Source organism: Prunus avium, chromosome 8 (assembly GCF_965620075.1).
Source record: "Prunus avium chromosome 8, drPruAviu1.hap1.1, whole genome shotgun sequence".
NCBI lineage: Eukaryota > Viridiplantae > Streptophyta > Magnoliopsida > Rosales > Rosaceae > Prunus > Prunus avium.
In genome coordinates, this window is record NC_142291.1 from 27,783,364 (window position 1) to 27,807,127 (window position 23,764).

General features: G+C 37.8%; 4 protein-coding genes across 5 annotated transcripts; 2 read left to right on the forward strand and 2 right to left on the reverse strand.

The window, feature by feature from the left end:
• Nucleotides 1-3,580, forward strand: LOC110769282 (protein RER1B). Its single transcript, XM_021973262.2, has 4 exons — nucleotides 1-175; nucleotides 902-1,277; nucleotides 2,912-3,092; nucleotides 3,265-3,580. Exons 2-4 carry the CDS (start codon nucleotides 928-930, stop codon nucleotides 3,313-3,315), a joined length of 582 nt encoding a protein of 193 aa, XP_021828954.1. The 5' UTR covers nucleotides 1-175; nucleotides 902-927; the 3' UTR covers nucleotides 3,316-3,580.
• A 1,265-nt stretch (nucleotides 3,581-4,845) lies between these two features.
• Nucleotides 4,846-10,639, forward strand: LOC110768366 (FtsJ-like methyltransferase family protein). Its single transcript, XM_021972124.2, has 11 exons — nucleotides 4,846-5,376; nucleotides 5,514-5,561; nucleotides 5,646-5,801; nucleotides 5,921-5,967; nucleotides 6,329-6,485; nucleotides 6,637-6,698; nucleotides 7,478-7,667; nucleotides 8,130-8,219; nucleotides 8,612-8,754; nucleotides 8,925-9,051; nucleotides 9,341-10,639. Exons 1-11 carry the CDS (start codon nucleotides 4,903-4,905, stop codon nucleotides 10,391-10,393), a joined length of 2,547 nt encoding a protein of 848 aa, XP_021827816.1. The 5' UTR covers nucleotides 4,846-4,902; the 3' UTR covers nucleotides 10,394-10,639.
• A 1,486-nt stretch (nucleotides 10,640-12,125) lies between these two features.
• LOC110768845 (phenylcoumaran benzylic ether reductase Pyrc5-like) lies at nucleotides 12,126-15,663 on the reverse strand. Of its 2 annotated transcripts, XM_088245638.1 has the most exons (6): nucleotides 15,367-15,659; nucleotides 15,135-15,269; nucleotides 14,802-15,039; nucleotides 12,606-12,809; nucleotides 12,359-12,507; nucleotides 12,126-12,323 (listed from the first exon to the last, which is right to left on the reverse strand). In XM_088245638.1, exons 1-6 carry the CDS (start codon nucleotides 15,646-15,648, stop codon nucleotides 12,315-12,317), a joined length of 1,017 nt encoding a protein of 338 aa, XP_088101764.1. In that variant the 5' UTR covers nucleotides 15,649-15,659; the 3' UTR covers nucleotides 12,126-12,314. The 2 variants fall into 2 exon arrangements, with proteins under 2 accessions (XP_088101764.1, XP_088101763.1); XM_088245637.1 differs by having other exon boundaries at nucleotides 12,126-12,507; nucleotides 15,367-15,663.
• A 1,467-nt stretch (nucleotides 15,664-17,130) lies between these two features.
• LOC110769027 (NmrA-like negative transcriptional regulator family protein) lies at nucleotides 17,131-20,257 on the reverse strand. The gene is made up of 5 exons (XM_021972957.2): nucleotides 19,954-20,257; nucleotides 19,732-19,866; nucleotides 19,295-19,532; nucleotides 19,001-19,204; nucleotides 17,131-17,467 (listed from the first exon to the last, which is right to left on the reverse strand). The coding sequence occupies exons 1-5, from the start codon at nucleotides 20,131-20,133 to the stop codon at nucleotides 17,301-17,303; spliced, it is 924 nt and encodes a 307-aa protein (XP_021828649.1). The 5' UTR covers nucleotides 20,134-20,257; the 3' UTR covers nucleotides 17,131-17,300.
• Between the last annotated feature and the right edge of the window lie 3,507 nt (nucleotides 20,258-23,764).

Consider the following 23,764-nt stretch of genomic DNA (forward strand, 5'->3'; position numbering starts at 1 on the left):
GTGACTTGTATTCAACAACGATTCATGCGCGTTACTGTCCGTTAAATATAAAAATAGAAAAGAGAAGAGAAACAATAAAAATACTTCAAAACCCACACAGATCTGCACGCTTTTTTTCTTCAACAATTCTCGCCAATCAATTCTCGCCGCTCTCCAAGCTTGGCAGTCATCGAAGGTCAGCTTCCCTATCACTTTCCTTACTGGTTTCCCATTGTTCATTGTTGTTTTGGATCTGGATTTGCCTTTGATTGTGCTAAGTGTTCATTTGTGTTGTCTCTCGTTTTGCATTCAATCACTCGTTTTTTGGGAAATCCCAGAAACTTTTGTTCCTTCTTGTGTGTTTTGAATTTGGGGATGTTGGTATTTGGGAGCTGGTGATGCTGGATCTGTATTTTGAACCTTCTTTGTTTGTTTGAGGACATTGTCTGTTTGTGCCAAACCCTAGCTTTTAGCTTGATTGCTGAGAAAAAAAGTAAGTATGGGAAGAGAAATTAACAATTTGAGTTTTGGGTAGATGTAATTTATGTTGGTTTTGTTTACATGTACTGAAATATTTTGTAGTTTGCTTAGTTGACCGGTTTTCCATCTTTTCTTGGGCCCCAAAATTAGTGAAAGCCTCTAAGGTTTCTCATTCTACATTCTCTTAGCATTCGGAAATCCACATTAGGATTTCTTCTCTTCTACATATCCTGGACTGGGATTGGTTGTTGCATAAGGGTTCTACTGTGTTCATTTGAGTTTGCTGCTAGCCTATCATACATGATGCATGCATATAGGCATACACATCAACATATAAACATACATATATCCACATATAAACTCATTCATACACATATTTATGTTTGGTGCTTCTTGTGATGGTGACTACTTATTTGATAAGACCGTACCATTGTATTAACAGATTGTGAAGCTTGGAAATTGAATTGAATGGAGGGAGTTGGGGACGAGAGTGCCTCAGCGGCATCACCTGTCAACAAATGGATATTTGACATGTCGAGGCTCTATCAGTATTATCTGGATAAGACTACTCCTCATTCAGTCCCAAGATGGGTCGGAACTCTTGCTTTGGTCATTGTGTATGCGCTGCGGGTTTATTATATTCAAGGGTTTTACATCATTTCATATGGTCTTGGGATCTATATACTAAATCTTCTGATTGGATTTTTATCGCCATTGACTGACCCTGAGATGGAGGCTTCAAGTGGGGCTTTACTGCCAACAAAAGGTTCAGATGAATTCAAGCCTTTCATTCGCAGACTTCCTGAGTTTAAGTTCTGGTAACTTAATGTTCCCAATTTTTATCGTATTTTACATTGTTTGCATTCTATAGGTTATTGGCTATCTTCATAGCACTCCTATATGGTAATCCTTAATGTTTTTGGGGTTGTGAAACATTTACTGGTTGCCCCTTTGTGTCTTATGCGTTTCTTGTTTCATGGAGATTGTGTGGTAATCAGGGTTACTTGGAGAAAAATGGTGTTCAAGGCATTGCATTTGATGAAATTCTCTCTCTCTTATTATTATTATTATTTTATTTTTTAAGTTTTCTTTTAATTTCCCATACATGTTCAAATGGTTTTTACTTTTAGCAGGAGTCTTGTTTTCATTGCTGTGTGAAAGGCTCAAGAAATTTTAGTGAGCTGGTTCTTCTGCTTCGTTAAAGTTTGAACCGTGATGTTTGATTTTTCCATTACTAGCTCAGTTATATTATCTTTATCTTATTTATTGGAAATGTTTCTCATCTTCCCACTTGCCATCTCTCTCTCTCTCTCTCTCTCTCTCTCTCTCTCCCCTCCCTCCCTCTTCATTGATGTACATGCCCAAAGATGTGTGTTGTTTAAGTTTCCAGTGTCAGTCTCTAGATTCCAAGAGAAATTTTAGTCAGGGATGGTGAAGACTTTAAATTCCATATTGTGGAGTTCAGGACAATTTTCCTGCCTAAAGATCTTGGTGGTCCTTGGATTAAGCTGTTAGTTTTGGCAAATGAAACTTTTGTTGGAAGCATGGTTATAGGAGTTTATGGTAGAGAAAGAGAGTCTGTGGAGGGTGACGGTGCAATGAAAGTTTGGCTGTATAGAAGGTGGGTGGAAAGGCATGTAGGCTAGAGGGTTGGCTGATGACTTTGGAAGGCTATAAATGAGTGGCTGGATTCTTTTTGGAAATGAGCAAGGCTCAAGTAGGCTCAAGTTTGGGTTAGGAACTAGGGGTGAAGTTTTGTGCTGTGGCGATGATGCTTCAAATGCTTTGTTCCCTTCTCTCTTTCCTTTGGCAAGGAACAAGAATCCATGGGTAAGTGTGACTATTGGTCACTGCATGCGAGTGGAGGTGTTTTATCCCACATTAGACCCTATAGAGGCAGACGTATAGTTGCACTTTTCAGTACAAATTAAAGTTGTGCATCTGAAGAATTATGCACTTAGTATTCTGTTTCGGTGGTTAGGTGCTAGGAGCTTATGTAGTGAACGTAACTTCAAAGAGTTCATAGGTTGCTATACTTGTAAGCATATGCCATGTTTGCACCTGTTTTGATTAATATATTTGATTTTATTATTAAAAAAAAAAAAAGAGGTGGAAAGTTTCATGTGACTGCTGCAGCCATAGAATCATGTTAGAGAGCCAAGCCTATTTGTAGCTGGCACAATATAAATTATTGTCTTGCCAAAGAATAACAATATTTAAGGGTATCAAAACTATTTTGTTGATTGAGCTTGTCTTATGTAGTTGCTGCCCCCTTGGAGAAGCTTCTTGCCATTTGCAATAATCTTTTGTGCTTCTGTCACAGTAAACATGTGAACATGCCCATATATATAAGTTAAATGATTTTTTTTTCCAATTAACTTGGCTTTACAAGGTTAAAGGAAAAATCTTGTTATTTTCTTTATGCATTGATGCAAGTAATTCATGGTTCCAGGTATTCTTTCACAAAGGCTTTCTGCATAGCATTTGTCATGACCTTCTTCTCTGCATTTGATGTCCCTGTCTTTTGGCCCATACTACTTTGTTATTGGATCGTTCTGTTCGTCCTAACAATGAGGCGTCAAATTGCGCACATGATCAAATACAAATATGTTCCATTCAACATTGGGAAGCAGGTGAGTCTCAATTACTTTTCGTTATTTTTATGTATATCACCACTATCGCTTCTAGAAGCACTATCTGTTCATTCTATGGATTACAATTGCACTGGCACCAGCATCTGACTTGTCATGTAATGAGATTTCCGGTGTTTGAAAAATAACAATCTGGTTCCCTTGTTTTTCGCAGAGGTATGGCGGCAAGAAACCTTCTGCAAGCAGCAGTGGCCGGAAAGACTGAAGCCCTCACCTGTCACATAATTAGAACAAATAGAAAAGTGACTGATGGGGGGTAGTAGGAAAGATTTAGGCATTGTGAAAATTCATGAAACTGATAGTAGAATTTTTCTTGGAAGGATATGCAAGTATGGATTTTATTATGCCTTCACAAAACATACAATTGGGTTATGTGTGGTCTTTAATTCTTATACACATTACTATCCAGTTAAATTTTTGATATTACTTCCAATGTTATGCATGATGCAGCGACATCCCCAATTCTGTTACATCTTATTCAAGGAAATTTTCCTGCAGTTATTCTGATGCTTGCCATGTTTCATGTACCAAATGTCTCACATTGAAATAATTGAATATAAGCTTTTGGGCTTCCTTTCTCCTTGTTTCTCAATTTTAAGGATTGTGCAGGTGAATGTGGCATATACTTATAGCTTGTGTTCTATGTAATTCCATACTTGAATAATCAGAAATTAGATTGATCTCATTTGTTCTCTCTCTCTTGACCTTCCTTGTTCGAGAGACGAGATTGACCAATGGTCGATGCTACCATTTTTTCAAATTTCATCCAAATATTCGTCCAAAATCTCACTGTGAGTTACTGTTTAAGCTCTTTTTTTGTTTTTTTGGGGAGAGGAACCTCAAATATTCGTGGAAAACCTTATTGAACTGGAAAAAACAACTTAACATGTTCAATAAAAAACAACTTAACAATTAATTCACGGGGTTTTACCATATAAGGACAAATAGGAGGGCATGAAGACAAAATGGTCTAGCGTCTTCAAAATTGAACAAGCCGGTCCAATCACTCTACAACAGTGATATTGACTCTCATGTCATAATTCTCACTCACTAAGAGTGACATTGAACGAACTGGTCCTATTTTGCATAGTGACATGAATAATTTTTGTTAATGGACCGGAAGAAGCAATTCAAAATGTCTTGAACTTTTTTAACATTGCAAATTGTGTAAAGGACTTTTTAATAATTCTCTTAATTCATTAAAAACAAAAAAAAAAACAAAAATGGAAAAAGAAAAAAGAAAAATCTCAACCTAGCCCAATACCCTGCACCTTTTCCAGGAACTTATTTGGATTATATTATTGGAAAACACGAAAAATATCAATTTGACGTCTTAATAAGACATTTGTATTTACCAATGGATTGGCCCAGGTCTTTGGTGTGCTGTTAAGGAAATCATGGATTATGAGTTCAAGTCCCATGGTACTTATGCGTGTGAGTTTCTCCCTCCCTTCTCTAACTTTGGCAAAAAAGACATTTGTATTTTTTTCATGCCAAGATTTTCATTTTCATTTTCAGAAATTCAGAATTCATTCTACAAAAATATACTATTAATTTACCAAACGCGTTTTACACTCGTTTATCTGAAAAACGAAATAACTATTTTCGAAAATTGACCAAACGGCCCTAAGAAACTATTATTATTAGTACCGCTTTGTCTCGTTTCTTAAACTTGAGACAAAAACGCTGCGTTTTGATTCCGCAGTGAAAATCTATAAAACCTTAAGCAAAACCCTAATAAGCAAGCAAATACATTTTTCAACACTCTGCGTGTTGAGGGAGAGAGAGAGCCATGGGCAAGGTGAAGGGCAAGCATCGTTTGGACAAATACTACCGCCTAGCCAAAGAGCATGGCTATCGCTCTAGAGCCTCATGGAAGCTCGCTCAGCTCGACACCAAGCACCAGTTCCTCCACTCCTCTCACGCCGTCCTCGACCTCTGCGCCGCCCCCGGCGGTTGGATGCAAGTCGCCGTGCAGCGCGTGCCCGTCGGCAGCCTTGTCGTCGGCGTCGACTTGGTCCCCATCGCCCCAGTCCGCGGCGCCTTCTCGATCCAGCAGGACATCACCAAGCCCGAGTGCACGGCCAGGCTCCGGAAGCTGATGAAGGAGAACGGCTGCTCGGCTTTCGATTTGGTGCTTCATGATGGGTCGCCTAATGTCGGTGGGGCCTGGTCTTCGGAGGCCACTGCGCAGAACGCTTTGGTTGTTGATTCGGTGAAGTTGGCTACCCAGCTTTTGGCTCCCAAAGGCACATTCATCACCAAAGTATGTGTTGAATATTCATAATGGGAAATGGGTTGAACCGGTTAATTGGAATGTATGCATGTATGTATGACTGTGTTTGTGTGTCTATGTACATTTGGTTTTTGAATGGTGAGTGCTTATCTTTTGTTTTCTCTCAGATCTTCAGGTCGCAAGATTATAATGCTGTCTACTATTGTATGAAGGAGGTGATTTTCTAGTTCTTTTTAAAACATATTTATTATAGCTATTTAGATTGATGTGCCTATCTGATCCTGGCATATATTTTGCAGTTATTTGAGAAAGTTGAACAGGATAAACCAGCAGCTAGTCGTAGTTCATCTGCTGAGACATATCTTTTGGGTTTTAAGTACAAGGCTCCTGCAAAGATTGATCCGCGTCTACTTGATGTGAAGCATCTATTTAAATCTGTAGAACCTCAGAAGAAGGTAACTCATATTTAGATGAAACAGAATACCAGCATCTTTCACGTATGGACTAATATCTTGCTCTTATAATTATAATTGTTCTATTATATTTTTTTTCTCCTAATAACTCCTTGATATAGGTGGTGGATGTACTAAGAGGAACAAAGCAAAAAAGACACCGTGATGGGTACACCTTCTTTCTAATTTCGCTATTGTTTTTAAAATTTAAAATTTTATTTCTTCACACATACACATAATCACTGTTATGTGAGGTTCAGCATTTTAATTACCGAACCAGGAGATTGCATGTCGTTTTCTGTAAGATTGTATAATGCTTTGAGTATTTGTAATTGTTTATGCGTATACAATTTGAATGTAGATAGGTGGTTTGTAAACGCAGAGTAACATGAATGGGTCAATTATTTTGCTCTGTTCACCATGATTGACCTTGTGTGTTCAAATATTTTTGGGTTCTTATGATTGATATCCCTACTTGGTTCTTTTATATACGGAAGCTGAACTGTTGACTGATTGGGTTGTATATACAGGTATGAAGATGGCGACACAATTTTGAGAAAAGTGTCTTCGGCTGCTGACTTCATTTGGTCTGAGGCCCCTCTTGATATCCTTGGTTCTGTTACTTCCATAAACTTTGAGGGTGAGGCATCTTTGCCCATCAAGGAGCACACTTTAACAACGGAAGAGGTAGCCTTTTTTATGTTTTTCCTTTGTATTATTTTTTCTCTTTATTTAGATTTCTTTTCCCTAGTTGCTGAAAAAATAGATTTTCTTTTCCCCTTAAATACTTTGGAACCCTTTTAGTGTTCCGACCAATCTAACCATTATGGTTTGACAGGTTAAAACTCTCTGTGATGATTTGCGTGTTTTGGGGAAGCAAGATTTCAAGCATCTTTTGAAGTAAGAAATGCTATTTCTTTCATTATCTCTTAGATCTAAAGATTGCATCTCCAGACAACCAGTTTTTCTTTTTCTTCCCTTATAAATCTGTAAAGCACATGTCTCTGCTGTAATTGCATTTTTCTTGCTATTTTTGCTATTGAAGTTATCATTGTAACATCAATTGATTCTTTTGAGCAAAGGGTGGAAGTAGTGGCAATTAATTAGGTGATTTACCATCTTTAACTATAATAGTTGGGATCACCATATCTTTTAGGAACTATATGACTCCCAATATAATTCAGGTTTAGGTTGGGCTTACTATATGAATCAATTTAGGTATAACCTTTATCAATTCAGCTGTGAGGCGTGTATTGTCCTGCTTCTGTAGCAGGGTAGGATGTATGTCTTTTATGATCGTTATTACATCAGTTTTGGGCTTGTATCTTTGAGACTGCATGAGGCTGAGAAGGGCAATTATAATTCCACTTGGCTTCGGCAATTATATAATTATATTCAACTTGGCTCATGTTATTTGGTCTTACCTTCCAGTTGATGGGTTGTTGAAATTTCTTCTGAAGTAAATATCCGAGGGTTTACAGTTTTGTTTTACATCACCTCTTGGATTGTTGGAAGAATAATTGAAATCAGAAGTATTTTTAGTAATTACAGTACAGATTGCAGAGAAAAAAAGAAAAAAAAGTTCAATTGCAATGCAGCTGCTAGACATGCAGTTGCTGCGGTCTAGCTTTCTTTCTTTTTAATGCATGCTGAGTTGTCATGTTTGTATTGTTATTTAGGTGGCGGGTGCAGATTAGGAAGGCCTTATCTCCTGAGAAGGCTAATGCTTCTACTGCCAAGGAAGTTGAAAATGAGGAGAATAAGGAGGATGACGAAGACAAAATACTCAATGAAATGGAGGAGCTGACGTATGCTATGGAGCGCAAGAAGAAACGTACAAAGAAGCTTCTATCCAAAAGACGAGCTCAGGTTTGTAGCGTTTTGTTCTCTCTTTTCCCGTGTTCATGCATGATTACTCATTGTTTTTGTTGAGTCATGAAACTGGTACAAGGTTATTGTTCTGGGAGATTATACACCATAGTTTCGAGATGAAGCCTGATCTTGTAAAGTAAGGTTTTGTAAGATCTATTAATCAGTGTGGTGGGTGCCTTGTATGAGCATTTTAGTTGGATTCAGTACCAAGATAGGCTTGTGCAGGTCTTTGCCAAGTTTGACCTTACAGGATTCATGAAGTTCTTTGTTGGATTGATCCTTAGGATCAAGCTTTGATTATATAGAGCTTAAAAGATAGTTTAAACTTATCAATCAAACATGAAGCCTGAAAGTTTAGCAGCTTCTTGGGTGCTGTCAATAGTTTCATGCTTGGTCTCCTATATAGATATGCAATTATCTTACTGATTTGTTCCCTTTCATTAAATCTCAATTTTTCAGGACAAGGTACGGAAGGCAACAGGGATGCAAATAGATGCACTGCAAGATGGTTATACTGACAATGAGTTATTTTCTCTCGCTTCCATCAAGGTATGCTTTCATTTCACAATACCCACCTTGGCAAGTAGTTTGGGGAATCACATTTTTTATTCATCCAATAATCTTTGTATCCATTTCGGAGCTTTTCTTTTATTCCCTTGGAGGACCATTGGTTCTATAGGCCTTAGTGGAGGTTAGATTTCAAGTTCACGCCCTTTGTATCCTACTATTTCAGTTGTTGGCTTTTCTCCCTTGGTCTTTAGGCACTTCAAAGGCTTTTATTTTTTCTCCTCAATGGTCAAAATCTTTGTTTTGGTTTTTATCATATTTCTAATCTTTAATTTTTCCTGATGAAGATTGTAGGTTCCAACTCAGTGAACTTTATATGGATATGACTGAATATTTTTCAATATCATTATTGTGTTTGTATGGTTGTTTTTCAGGGTAAGAAAGATCTGGTTGCTGTTGATTCCACTGAATATGATGTTGAGAATGGTGACCTGGGAGATAGTGAAAATGAGGAAAGCCATGAGCAAACCCAAGAAGCATCATCTAGTGATATAGACTCTGATGAGGAACGCCGAAGGTTATTCATCTTGTCCCCTTTATTAGCAGTAAATATATAAAACAAGCATTGCTATTAGCATTAAATATATAAAATCAAGCATTGCTATTAGCAGTAAATATATAAAACATCTTGTCTCTTGTATTGTGTGTCTATGAAATTAAATCAAGTATTGCTATTTATGATGCTAGATACGATGCACAAATGGAAGACCTTCTCGATCAGGCTTATGAACAGTATGTGTCGAAAAAGGAGGGAACTGCAAAGCAGAGGAAGCGTATAAAACAAGCAAATTCTGAAGACGCTCAACTTTTGGAGGTATGAAGCTATTATTATGTGTGCAGATATGGATAAAAATTTCACTGAGATGTGGTCTCTCTGTAGAACTTTTTTTTCTGTCAGGCATGGGTGCATGGATGATGAAAAGTATGCTAATGTTTTAATCTATCTGTGCAAATACACACACACGCACACACATATATATAGCATAAACAGATTGGCAACGTATGTGCACGGGAGATCTGTTGGCACAATATTTTTCTTTCTACTAGGTGTTGCACAACAAACTAGTGTTTGTGCTCATAGATTTTGTTTTTTGGCTATGCAGGATGTTGATGGCAGTGATATGGTTCAGTCTGACTATGAGTCAGACAAAGAGCAGGGTGGTCAGGAAAAGAATCCTCTCTTGGAAGCACTTGATGACGGGGAAGGGCCTACTCAGGAAGAGATTACAAATAACTGGTTTAGTCAGGATATCTTTGCCGAAGCTGTAGAGCAGGGGGATTTGGATAAGTCTGATAGTGAAGATGAAATGCAGGTTGAAAGGCAGGAGAAACCTTCCTTGGTAGGAAAGGCCAAGGAGAATAATGCAATTCAAAATGTTAAGAAAAAGATTGAAAACGATGCTGCAGGGTCCAATCACCATCAAGTCCAAGCTTCAAAGGCAGAGGATGATTTTGAGATAGTCCCGGCTCCTGGTACAGATTCAAGTGATGACTCATCATCAGATGAATCGGAGGATATGGATATTGATAAGAAAGCTGAGATACTGGCATGTGCAAAGAAAATGCTGAGGAAAAAGCCAAGGGAACATATGCTTGATGATGCGTATAATAAGTACATGTTTGATGATGAGGGCTTGCCCAGGTGGTTTTTGGATGAGGAAAAGAGGCACCGCCAACCAATCAAACCTGTGACCAAAGAAGAGATCAATGCAATGAAAGCGCAATTTAAAGAAATTGATGCCCGGCCTGTAAAGAAGTTGGCAGAGGCTAAAGCTAGAAAGAAACGGGTTGCCTTTAGGAAGCTTGAGAAGATTCGTAAGAAGGCAAACACGATATCAGACCAGGCAGACATCTCTGATCGTTCAAAGAGGAAGCAAATTGAACAAATGTATAAGAAGGCCGAGCCTAAGAGGCCTCAGAAGGAGTACGTGGTTGCAAAGAAAGGAGTTCAAGTCAGGGTTGGCAAGGGTAAGGTCCGTGTCGATCGACGGATGAAAAAGGATGCAAGGGGTAGCGGAGCGGGTAAAAGGCCAGGAAAAGGCAATTCAAAGAAAAGTAAAAGTAGTGGCAAGGCTCAGAAAGGTAAGGGGCCTGGAAAGGCTTCAGCAAAGCCAGGAAGGGCCTCAGCAAAGCCAGGAAAGAAGGGTGGCAGATGAAAAAAATACGGGCACGCATGACTGAGCTTCCTTTTAATCAATAGGCGTTCGCAAATTTCCAACATGGTTTTTGTTTTTCCTTTCTTTATATTTTGTTATTCCATTTTTGTTTATTGGAATAAGCTATAATTGTGAGTTATTATTTTATTGGATTTGTAATCATGGTTCAAAACATTAATCCCTTAGTAAACCAAACAGTTTTTTTATTATTTTATTTTATGTTTTTCTTTTTGTGGCGGTGCTCAACATATGTTCTCTGGTTGGCTTGCACTTTAACAAATCCATGGTTTAATGTTTAAAAGCTTAGAGGTATTTACACTAACAGTACTTGAGGTTTTCGGTGTTTTTACAAAATCCATTGAGGTTTCAAAAATTACACGAACACCCTCAGCGGTTTCAATTTGTTTTCACGAAATTCCTTTTAATTTTTTAATTTGATGATTTCATCCAAAATTTGATGATTTCACACATTTATTTTTTAATTTTTTGCAAATAACAAAATTAACTGAATGTATGTGCAATCTAATCTCATAGGCTAACTTTGTCATTTGAAGAAGTTTTTTTATATATAAATCATCAATCTTTAGGCAAAAGATCAATGGAAAGGGGTTTGAGGAAAACAATTTAAGACCTAAGGGGGTGTTTGGATAAATTTTAAAACTTAAGGGGGTTTTGTGAAAATACCAAAAACCTCAGAGGGTGTTAGTGTAAATAACTCAAAAGCTATTGACTAATTCAGTATTGTCTAGTTAATTTCTTGAGCCAGATTGGATATAATGTGATTATCAAAATAGCACCATGTTATGCCTGGTTAATACTGAACTTGTTAATAATGAGGCCTGTTGCATAAACAAGAAACCGTGCTCATAACATCCCACAATTTCTGTTCCAATTTCTTTCCATGGTATTATATTAATCCTTGCAAGTGATGTTTATTGTTTTATTTTGTAATTCATTAGAGTACGAAAGAAGGATTAGTAGAGCTCAGAATTAGAAAATAATAATCATTTTTAACATACATATCGGCTTAAGATTAACAAGAGTACTCTTTTCCCGAATTGTCTAGTTCTGGTTAAGACACATAATCGAAGTATCATTAGTACTTGTCTGTGGTTCATTATTTTATTACATTAAGAGAATATTAGGGCACAAGTTAGTGAGGATTATCATTCCATTTGTATGATTGTTACTGAAACGTGAAACATTTCAACCAAATGGAGGACAATCCCATTAAAGCTATTAGTTAGTTTGTTTGTTTGTTTGTTTTTTTCTTGGGTACAAATACCTCTGTCGGCAGGTCTCGAGACCAAAGAGCTCAACCAACTGAACTATACTCCACCAGCTGCTATTTGTTTGCTTCAACCAAATGGTGGAGAATCCCGTTGAGGCTGTTAGTCTTTCCCAGGGCTCGAGGCCAAAGAACTCAACCAACGGACTTATATCCCACCGATTGTTATTTGTTTGTTTCAACTAAATGGTGGAGAATCCCATTGAGGCTGTTAGTCTTTGCCGAGGGCTCAAAACCAAAGAGCTCAATCAACTGACCTATACTCCTCAACCAAATGGGGGTGAATCCCATTGAGGCAGTTAGTTTCTTCACATGCATCCCCATTTACCATTTTTCATCCAAAATTGCATCTTCGAAAAGTAATGGCCATAATGATGAACAATTCAACTGAAGCCGAAAACCAGGACCACCGGAGAAGAAACAGAAAAGGAATTGCAAAAGAAATTAAAATAAAATCTACAGGCGTTCATTTCCATCATTTAACCAAAGGTAGCACAATACAACAAAGATGACATAAACGGGGTAAGCCCCCATATGCTATTTTTGCACACCAACTAGCTAATTATTTGCAAAGACAGTGCTAGTTTTACTCAAAGAAAACCCAACAAGATGAGGCTTTCAGGCTCAAACAAACTAGTTAAGGTACTCGTCTTTCAGGCTCAAACAAACTGGTTAAGGTACTCGTCCACAGTAGTGTATTTGACATCAGGGTAAAGGGCCGAAGCTTCCACTCCAAATGAGGGCTCGATCTCAAAGTTAGTTTGGTCTCCCTTCACTAAAACTGAGTGACCAATCGATAGAATCACATTGATTGGCACAGCAGCCTCTGCAGAAAAAAGAAAGAAGAAGATGAGAAAAATGAATCAGTCCATTGACAAAGTAAATACCAGTTGTTGCTAAGTTTTAGTATTTCTTATTACTGACCTTCAATGTTCTTGAGCAGTTGCTCCTCTGGAACATAGATCCTCTCAAGGGTTTTGCCAATCTTCTTCTCCCAAAGAGACACAAGATCATTGAATGAGATGGTGTTGGCTGGGGGCCTGATGTAGAGGATCTTGTTCAAGGTTCTTGGGTCATCCACGGCCTTAATGGTGCAGGCCCCAATGTCCTCTTCCTTGTTGAAAATTGCTGCAAAATCAAAGAAATGAAAACCCCATCACATCCATTTCATTGGCTTTTCATCATTTTGTCAGGACAGAAAAAAATATAAAAAATCAAAGTGGCTTTTATGCAAGGACTAACATCAAAAGACCCCCTCAAGGTTTGGGGCCATTCTTAATATGGGTCATCGGGTTTTAATTTTATCATTTTACACCCCATAGTTTTCAAATTTAGCCAATTTACACCGTCCCTCAAGTTCATTGTTAGATTTTCTGTTCAATTGGTGACGTGGCAATTGTGGTACCCACTTTGATACTGATGTGTGAACAAAAATAATAAAAAAATTATTATTAAATTAGTTTTTTAAAACAGAAAAAAAATTCCCCACTCTCTCTCAAACAGAAAAAAAAAATAAAATAGGGGAATTCACTATTATACTCAATATAGGAGACCAAATTATAAAAAAACCCTATATGAAATGGACTTTAGAAACATACCAAAAACCCATTTATAACATAACAAAAAACCTTTTAACTTCTTTTAAATTACAAAACTGTCATTGATTTTTTAAAACAAACCCAACCTCAAAACTTCATAAAAAAACCCAAAACACTCAATAGGGCATCAAAGTAATTTAATAATCAAAATTAAATTCAATAGGGCCAACTATCATTTTTTGGGTTTATTTATAGAAATTAAATGGTGTAGGGTTTATTTATAATTTTAGTGCTAAGAATGAGTATTTAACTAAATATCTCAAAAAAATATTCCCCACTCTCTCTCTCTCTTCTCTCTCTGTAGCTCTCTCTCTCTCTCCTCCTATCTCCCTGCCCAGAACTTGAAAACCCCACCCACATCTCTGACCTATCTCCCTCCCTCTCTTGCTCTCGCTCTCTCTCCCTCCTAGTCTCTACTTCGGTGATGGAGAAGCGGAGATTATCGCTTGGAGAATTGAAGCAGCTATTGATTTCCTTCTGTGCGTCGATGATGAGTTGGAGAGGCGGTAGGAGGGGATGGCGGCGAGGATGGAGATGGCGGCAGCGCTGACGTCAGGGTCGGGGAAGTTGAGATCAGTGAGAATTCCGAAGCAGACGGTGCCCCCCTTGCGAACCTTGACCCAACCCCACAGAAAGAAGAAGGCCAAGCGATCTGACAGAGCTAACGAAGCTCATAATTTTCTCGCTGACCTTAGACAAATCCATCTCATCACCTAGGAACAACAAAAATGGGACTAAGAACAAAACCCTAGGACTCCCCAAAATCTCCCAAACCCCAAATATTTCGTCACTCCAAATTCTCCTTTTTGGCCTTTGCTGCGCGCCCTCTTTTCTGTTTTCCTCCATTTCTTCTCCTTAGTCTTCTTCTTCAAGCTTTGTACTCTCCCACAACCCCAAAACCTATAATTCTAAGCCAGCTCACATGTCTCTAGAATGATCTGAATCCGACTCCTCTCTTGTGAATCCAACCCAGACACAGAGACGGTGAGAGAGGAAGAGAATGAGATAGTGAGTCGGGGAGGGGCGGATATGTGGGTGGGGTTTTCAAGTTCTGGGCACAGAGAGGGAGGGAGATAGGAGAGAGAGAGAGTGGGGAATATTTTTTTTTTTCTGTTTTTAAAAATCTAATTTAATAATATTTTTAAAGAGTTTTTTATTATTTTTGTTCACACATCAACGTCAAAGTGGGTACCACAATTGCCATGTCACCAATTTAATAGAAAATCTAACGATAAACTTGACGGACGGTGTAAATTGGCCGAATTTGAAAACTATTGGATGTAAAATGATGAAATTAAAACCCGGTGAACCATATTAAGAATGACTCCAAACCTTGAAGGGGGTCTTTTGATGTTGGTACTTTATGTAACTAGTCAAAGAAATGAAACCCCATCCCATTATTTCATTGGTAGTTGTATAATCAGTCAAATTCCAAAGTGGGTTTTGTGCATCAAATTCAAAGTAATGAAACAACCATCACATTGATTCATTTATCTCAAAAGCCAAAGTGGGTTCTGTTTACCTTTGGGGTTTCCATCACCCAAAATGACAACTTTATCCCTGGGAGGGGCAGTGGCTCCGGGCTGGTTCAGAGTGGGCAAGAAGTAGCCAGCAAAGCAGTTGGAGGCCACATAGGTGTGAGGGATCCCCTCAGCCTCAATAGCTCTGCGAATATTGGCCTTGGTTGCAAATGCAGTTTTTGCTGGCCCAACAGCATGAACTCGATCCACGTCGTTTCCAAACTCAGATGGGAAAAACCTCTGCAACCCAACAACACGTTCACAATCGCAACACAGAAAACAAAAACACAAGAAGCAAAAACAGAGAAAACCAAGATAAAGATCGAAACTTTTACCTTAACATTGCCAGCTTCCTTGATAGCAGCGATGATCTTGCCTTGATCAGCAAACTGACCGGGACCCACTGTTGAAATCACCACATCGACTTGCTTTATCGCCTTCACGAGGCTCTCATGGTCGTAGAGATGACCCTGAAAACGATCACCAAAAACAACAGAACAAAAATTAAGCAAAACCCAAATGGCAAATCAAACTGGAAAGCTGAAAAAGCTTGGAAATGTAACATACCAAGACGAAATTGACACCCAGAGCTTTGAAGTTCTCGATGATTTTGGCCTTGGCTGGGTTAGAGAGAGTGGGCTCTCGCACCAGAGCGTAGGTTGGGTGGCCTGCCTTGGCGCTGGCTTCGACTATGAACTTTCCGATGTAGCCAGTGCCTCCGATGAAGAGGATTTTGGATTTGGTTGCTGCCATTGGATTGGGAAAGGGGAATGGGAGGAGTTGGAGAGTGAGAGCGAGAGAGAGCGTTAGGAGTGAGAGGAGAACAAGACGGGTAGCTGATAATGCCATTGACAATGAGGAAAGTGGCTTCACTATATAGACTGAGTGGGGATGAGTGGAATGACGAAAATGCCCTTGTACCTTCCTCTAGTTCAATAGTGAACAAGGATGGGGTAGGCTTGTCCAAAAAAAAGGGAAGACATGGCGTTTGTGCTTGCGTTTGCATGATGCTAGGTTTGTAGCTGGTTGGCGTTTGTGCAGTGCTTGCGTTTCCAGGTTCATTCCTTCGAATGTAAAGTGTCCTCAGATTGGAGAAATCATACAAAAGTATGGTACTATCAGGTGGTAGTATGCACCAATTGCATAACGACATGTGTCATGGCAGATTTATTGGTAACGTCGTTAGTTACCAATTCCCCCCCTCTCTTTTTCGTTTTTTTAAGAAATAGAAAAGAAACCCTAAAGACTTATTTACTTTTATCGAAATCTGCACCATCGTTCTGAATAAAAATACAAACTACTTAAAGATATGTAGTTATATACTCATTCTTAACACTAATGATATAGATAAATCTTACACCTTTTAATTTAAAAAAAAAAGAAAAAAAGACATAAGCTATAAACAATCCTGATTCAATGAATACCTTATTCAAATGTGCCATGAAATCAGTACTTTGTAGCATGCTTGTAAAGGCATTTGATAGAACAATCACAAAACTTGAGTAAAAAGTTGTAGTTGAATCAATGGGCAATGAAGAAGTGCTTGAGAAATTGGGCAATCTGCTACAAAATAGGGAAGGCATAGAGAGAAAGCTATCAACAACCTATAGCTTGGGCAAGGATGGAGGCAGCTCAAGGTCAAAATCTCTTCTTCCATTATATGATGGGAGAACCAGAAGCTATTATTTTCAAGGTGTGAAGAAAGAAAGTGTTGTTGTCTCTGTTTTTTCTTTTTCAAATTTACATGGTGAGTAGGAAGATAAGGTGGGTTGTATCTCAAGTGATTAAAAGCAGTTACTACTCCATCAATGTCAACGTTCAATCTTCAAATTCCCTTCCTCCAGTATCTCTTGTACAAATAGAAATTTGTTTTTGTTGTTTTTAGAGTAGTGATGTTGTCACTCCTCTTTTAGCAATATGTACTTTAATATATAAATGTTTTATAATTTATCTCCACTCAAAGGACAACGAGGCTAACAAAGGAGTCTTAAAAATAAACTATACTTATATTTCAGTAAACTAAAATTTTATTTGTCAATCGCCTTCAAATCAAACGAGATAACTATCAACTAGCTATTGATCAAGTGATATTTCTCTCTACTTTATTGTACAATGTGCCAACTACAAACCTCCATTCCCTAATAAAATACAAATAAAAAACCAAACGTGAAAAATCCCCCTCCATTACCAATAATGGAGGTGCACTTTCACAACTTTAGTTGGTCATAAAATATGAATCCCACTTTCTTTATGCATTTGAATAATGAATTATCAGTTTCTGAGCACTACGAGCTCTGAAAAACTTTAAAAAAAATATGGGGAAAGAGGCCATGAGAATAGACGGTGCTACTCATATAATTGTAAGGAAATCCAAGTACACTATTGAGCTTGTTAAATTGAATCCTCTAGGCATCAAAAAAGTAGCTCAGCCTAAAAAAGTGAAAAATGTAAGATAGAGTCAATAATGTTATGAAGATTCAAGAATTGAGTGAAAAAAGCTGTTACAATAAGGTGTCTAAATATTCACTGATTGTAGTAAAATTCTGCTCTGGATACAGATTTGTACCGTCTAGACCACCAGATGACTCGATATCGAAGTAAGTTTGATCTCCCTTTACGAATGCAGAATATATAAAAATCATCTCCATGTTGTCAGGATATGGAGTCTCTGCAATGCAACAAGCCACATTTTATTGGTATCAAACTAGGAAAGAAAATGAAGAACTAATGTTAACTGCAAAATTATTCATGGTACAAATAGTTAACAGAAAAAGCTCGTCAAAGGTCTAGTTATACAAATTAAGCTCTGCTAATAACGAAAAAGGGCAGCAGAGCCATATATTAAGATTTCAATCACAACAAGAGAGACGACCTAATAATCAAAGAGAACAAAATGACTGCCACATCAGCAGACAAGATGGCAGCCATGTCAGCAGGCCATCCAGCTGAACATCATACAGTCAAACAGATCATGGTTGAAGATTGTTGGTGCAAAATCATTATAAGTAATCTGTAATACATTCTAACCCGCTTCAGCCAAATATTGTGTTGTTCTTGTAAATGCTGTTTAACGAAACCAATGAGAAAACTTCTTCTCTGAAACATAAATTTTTTTCTTGTACTTTTAAAACTTCAATATTTTTGTTTTTCCTTCTGGATTCTTCTATTTTCATGGTATCAAAGCTTCAACCTAAGGGAATTTCTCTGATCCAAATCCAAGTTATATCCAAGCAACAATTTCAATTGTAAAGACTCTACCAAGATTAATCACGGCTGATTGTGAATTGGAAATGGTTCACAAACGTTACTGCCATTAACACAAACCTATTTAATGGCTTTAAAAATATAGTTAAGCTCATGACCCATCAATCTCTAAAGTAGATCTCTGTGTCTTGTACACGTTATATTTCTCATAGTGAAGAACATATATCTCTCTTGGACGTACGAAAGAATTTGCTGGACCACATCAATCTTGTGCATACATGTTTCTTTCATGTCCATCTATTCTTTCCTCTGTAAATTCTTGTGTAGTGTAATTTCTTTTGAATCTCACTTTGCACCTATAAATCCCAAAACAAACTAATAATAAAACAAAGAATAAAGTGACCGGCACATTAGCAGACAACTTTGCTGGCCATGTTAGCCAGTGTTGCTAAGCTTAGGACCTTGTGCTGCTAGGATTTCTAGAGCCTTGAGCTCCCGAACGATGACTCAAAATATAGCTGTTACACCGAAACTGGGAGCAAAGAACTGCTTAGCTTTCAATTTGCCTCTAACCATCAAATGAGATGTGAATAACCTGTCCTTTCTTTGAAATAAAGGGTTCTTCTAGTTCTTTAGGTGCTTAAAACAATTCTATTTTCTCCACATTATTATATATCTAGAGTCAATAATTTTATATAAAGGCCTCCCAAAGGTAATGAATACGAGCAAAGGTTTCCTGCATAAAACTTGACGTATAGAAATCACATTGAGATCTTGAACCAACTCCAACCACAACCGCAATACTTACAAGATTAATTGGTGACAAAATGATCTGATTTCTGTAGGTTTTGGCCATGAAATGCACTTTAATCTCAACTATTTTCTTTCCTCTATTTTTCTTTTTTGTCCCTACCCTCAACAGAAATGTCATATATGCCTCGTGAAGGCAACCTAGCAAACATTTTGAATACCCAAATAGTATAAACTAGAAAAATACCTTTAATTTTCTTAAGAAGCTCTTGTTCTGATACAAATATCTTCTCCAGCTTCTTCCCAATCTTACTCTCCCAAAGCTCAACAAGTTCATTCATTGAGCACACATTTCCAGGCGGCCTCAAATACAAAACCTTATTCAACGTTTGTGGATCATCCAATGTCCTGATAGTGAACTCAGCAACATCACTTTCCTTCACAAAAACACCTGCAGACAAACCACACCACTAAACAGCAGTAGCAAATCAAAAAAATACATCAATGACAGCACAAATGCTCAATCAATATTTCAACAGACCTTTAGTATTCCCGTCGCCAAAAATTGTAACCTTGTCCCTCGGAGGGACCTTGAGGCCTGGCTGAACAAGCTGAGGAAGCAAATAACTCATGTAGAAATTGCAGGAAATGTAAGTGTAGGGAATACCATGAGCTTCCACAAAACGCCTAATCTCAGATTTCTGCTTATAAAAGTTGTAGTCCATGTCTGATATTCTAGTCTTATCTGGGTCCAACCCAAATTCTGAGGGAATAAACCTCTGCAACCCACCACCATCCACAAATATAAAAATTTCGCTAAAAACATAAAGTGGGCAATTTAAAATAAAATAAAATTATACAATATAAGCCAAATTCTCAGGAAATGAACCTCTGCAACCCAGCACCAATTAATAAATTTCACTAAAAAGCAGAAACTGGGTAGTTTAAAGAAAATGAAATTGTTTCCAAATTCCAAACCTTGATGCAGCCAGATTTTTTGATCACTTGGACAAGGAGCTTCTGAAGGAGGACTTGTTTGGACGAAACAGCACAAATCACCACATCCACTTGCTTCACTGCTGCCATAAGGCTTTCTTCGTCTTCAAGTGAACCCTGAAACAGAGAGAAGGAATTAGTTGAAAAAGTTTCAGTACATTTTAGCCGAGAAATTATGAGAGCCAGAGAGAGAGAGAGAGAGACTTGGAGGAGTGTGACGCCGGCATTGGAGAGAGAGTGAAGCTTGTGGGCCTTATGAGGGTCGGAGAAGGAAGAGGGCCTGACGAGAGCAAATGCGGGGTGAGAAAATTGGAGGGTGGCTTTGGCCAAATGGTGACCAAGATTTCCTGTCACTCCGATTATCAATACCCTGCTCTTCTCCATTTCTCAAACACTCTCAAATCCCAAAAAGACAAAAGTAAAAATATCTCTCAAAATCAGTTTTTTTTGGCTAACTTCTTACGTTTCTTGGATCAATCATCAAAGTGTTTTTACGAACTCCCCTGATTATACCAAGGAAGAATTTACAACACATTTTGACACATTTTTTGTGCCATTGGATAAGACCACATTGGATGGATGAGATTATTTCTGACATATACATTTGTTTTCTTTTTCTAAAGAGTGCTGCTAAACGAACCCTAAAATTAAATAAGTACACCCTATGATCTAAGTACACCCTAATATTTTAATCAAAATGTAAAATTAACTAAGTACACCCTATTTAACTACCAAAAATATCCCTAATACACCCTAATACAATCTATCACACAACACCCTAATACCAATCCTAAACAAGATTTCTCTTTTTACATGAATTCGTGTCCTATTTTCAATAATAAAATGTATACAGAGAGGAGGAGAATGAAGAACAATCAAAGAATGATGCCAAAAAGAAAGTTACGTTGGATTTGACTACCAAGGTCCATCATGAAGAATCATATACCACTACCAAGGAAGTCACCAATGGCTTGGTGGAAAGCTCTGATGAGAAAGAGGAAATACAAAAAGAGATGGAATCGATTGGTTCCATTATATCAGGCGTAGAGAAAGCAGGATCAGAAAGTGAAGCCCATTGAAAATCTTACTCAATGGAAGGAGGTCAAAGAGAAAGCAGGATCAGAAAGTGAAATGGAAGTCTACTGCATTTGAGGCAAAATTGGAGAGAGCTTTAGACATGGGTCAATTCAATATATCCTTTTTGGTCATTTTATATTAGGGTAAATTTGTAATTCAATAAATAGTTTGATAGTAGGGTGTACTCAGTTAATTTTAGGGTTCGTATAGCAGCACTCTTTTCTAAAACATCATATGCTTCTTCTTTTTTATTTTTTGAGAAAAGATGGTATTTCATTAAACCGAAAGGGACATTACATTATAAGAATTAGCATGTTAACGGCAGCCTCGTTAAAACCTTTTCAGAGAAACAAAATCCTGGGGTAGGAAAGAGTACTACCAATGCTATACCACCAATGCTATTGACTAAACAGAAGAGTCAAACAACTTATACGAAACAAACCAACATAAAACCCTTAAAACATCATCCCATCACTACGTAGGTAGTGTCAAAGAAGTCCTCCTATGATCTAGAAAAAAGCATCATATTTCTTCATACAGAGTCAAAAACGTACTATGGGTATCAGAATAGATCCAGCCAATCACCCAACCGCAAAACCATTGAAACACATCCCATCACTACGCAAATACTGTCAAAGAAAGCCTCCTATTATCTGAAGAAAGCATCATAGTTCTTCATACAGAGTCAAAAACGTATTGTGAGCATTATAGTAGATCTAGCCAAACAACAACCGCCACCTCCAATTTTCTTGATCCAAAACCCCAGCTGACAAGCAAGGGAGACCAAGATTGGCCTCTTAGCCTGAAGAAAATTCCAAAGAAAGATCTTCATAGTAGGATCGTTCAGTTGCCAAGCCCACGAACGTTCCATAGGAGAATTGTTAGGGAGATCTTGGAGATCCCTCGAGGCTGGTCTCCTCTGCCTTTTCAACAAAATCCTCGATACAAAAACTATGCTTACCAGAAAAATCCATGCCACTAACAATCAGATGCCCAACACTAGTTTTCGCACGCTTCTGATTCCCGCTTGGTGCCGCATACTTGTCATCCCCTTAAGCAGAAGAGGGGGTGGCCATCTCCATAGCGTTAAGATGGAGACTCCTAACTCAGAAAGGAAGCCGATGCAGCCACCCCTAGGAGAATAAAAGAGCAAAAAAAAAAAAAACGTCATTCCCAATTCACCAAGAAGAAGCCAAAGAGACAATCAAAGAAGACTGAGAGAGACGACACAGAGAATAAGTAAAGAAAACTGGAGAAATCCTAAACCTAGCCGTCAAGGCTCTCCTCACGTGAACGAGAGAGCGACCCACATCAAATGCTTCTTGGAAATACAATTATACAACAATGTTATACCTATATGCAATTAAATTGTACTTTGAGTCCAAAATGGGCTTTTAGGTGAATTAGTTAAGAGCAGTTATCCCTGCATCTAAAATATCGCCTGTATGTAAAAATAAATTTATGCTTTGACCTTTTTCCTCTGACAAACATAGGGAAATGATAATGCAAGAAACTACAAAAATTTTGGGGTAATTTTGGAATGAATGCTAGGTTTTCCTAGAAACTACAAGAATTTAATTAGAATGTTGATGAAGGAAATACAAACGCTCAAAATCCAACTAACCCTAAACTTTTTATTTATTGGATAGCATATAAAATTTCTTCCAAATTCTGTTCATACATTTCAATAAAATTTCTAGGGCCCGCATTCACCACTTGGCCCTCCATATGCAAATCTATAAGTTTATAACCCCAAAACTCAACCTTGGTATCCTTGCCATTTTCTAAGCCGTAACAGCCAGACTGCCCTATATACTCATACACAGGATCAGTCTCTGAAGGAACCACTTCTTTAAGCCAACCCCTCATGAAATGCAGGTTTCTGAAATAGGCTGCATGGTCATAATTGTCATCTGGGTATTGGCCACTCACTCCCTATTGGGGGGCTACGTTTTCTCGCAGCCATGGCAGTTCCTGGCCACCCTACTTCTCCAGCCCCATTTCTTAAATGAGGTAACATTTCCTTTGGCCAATACCCTACTGTAATGTTCCTGTCTGTTACTGCAAGCCACCAAGTTGATGTTTGGGTATCCTACAAAATAAAAAGTACAAATAAGTAATGCAATGATGTTATCATGATTAGTAAAGCATTCTACTAATAGACAAATCATACTTAATACGTGTGCATACACTTTATTTATTTATTTTATAATATAAATAATTTGCATATAAGGAGGAATGACTCTTTGTACGTAAGGAGCCAAGTATTTCCTTCTTGGGTCTCGTCTTATTCAAGTTAATTATTGTTGGTTTACCTGGAAGATAGTGAATTTCATATCATAGATGGTCCACCAATAGTAGACATAGGTGACAAAGGCATTTTCGGAGTAAACGTCCGGTCGATTTGTACAAATGCTGAGCAGAGCAAGTGAAAGCACCGTATCGTCCCATTATTTACCTGTTCATAAGCACAATTTAGAGGTAGCACATTAGCTAGTCATGTGGCTATAAATAAAGAAAATTTTCACTTTTCCAAACAATTTGGTATTTTTTGTATGATGTTAGATTGTCAGTTTGAACAATCAATATCAAGTCAAACCTGATTTCTTTAACGTGATATAATTTAATAGTTTAAGAACATAACATTTGAGATATCTGATAACAAGGAAGAATTAGTAACTACAACAAATCAACAACATACAGTCCAATACGTATGCAACCGAGGCAGTTGATCGCCATTTATTAATGGTGAAACCTATGACAACATGACATGTTAATGGATGGAAGAAAAAACCCGGGACGAAATTTAGGATGTTTTAGAAATTAAACAGTACCATCCAGCCAGCAACAAGAACATTAAGTTCGTTACGCGGGCCCCTTAATGACAAAAACATTGCCAGAGCTAGATTGGTCTTCTGAATCCAAGCTTAGATTGTAT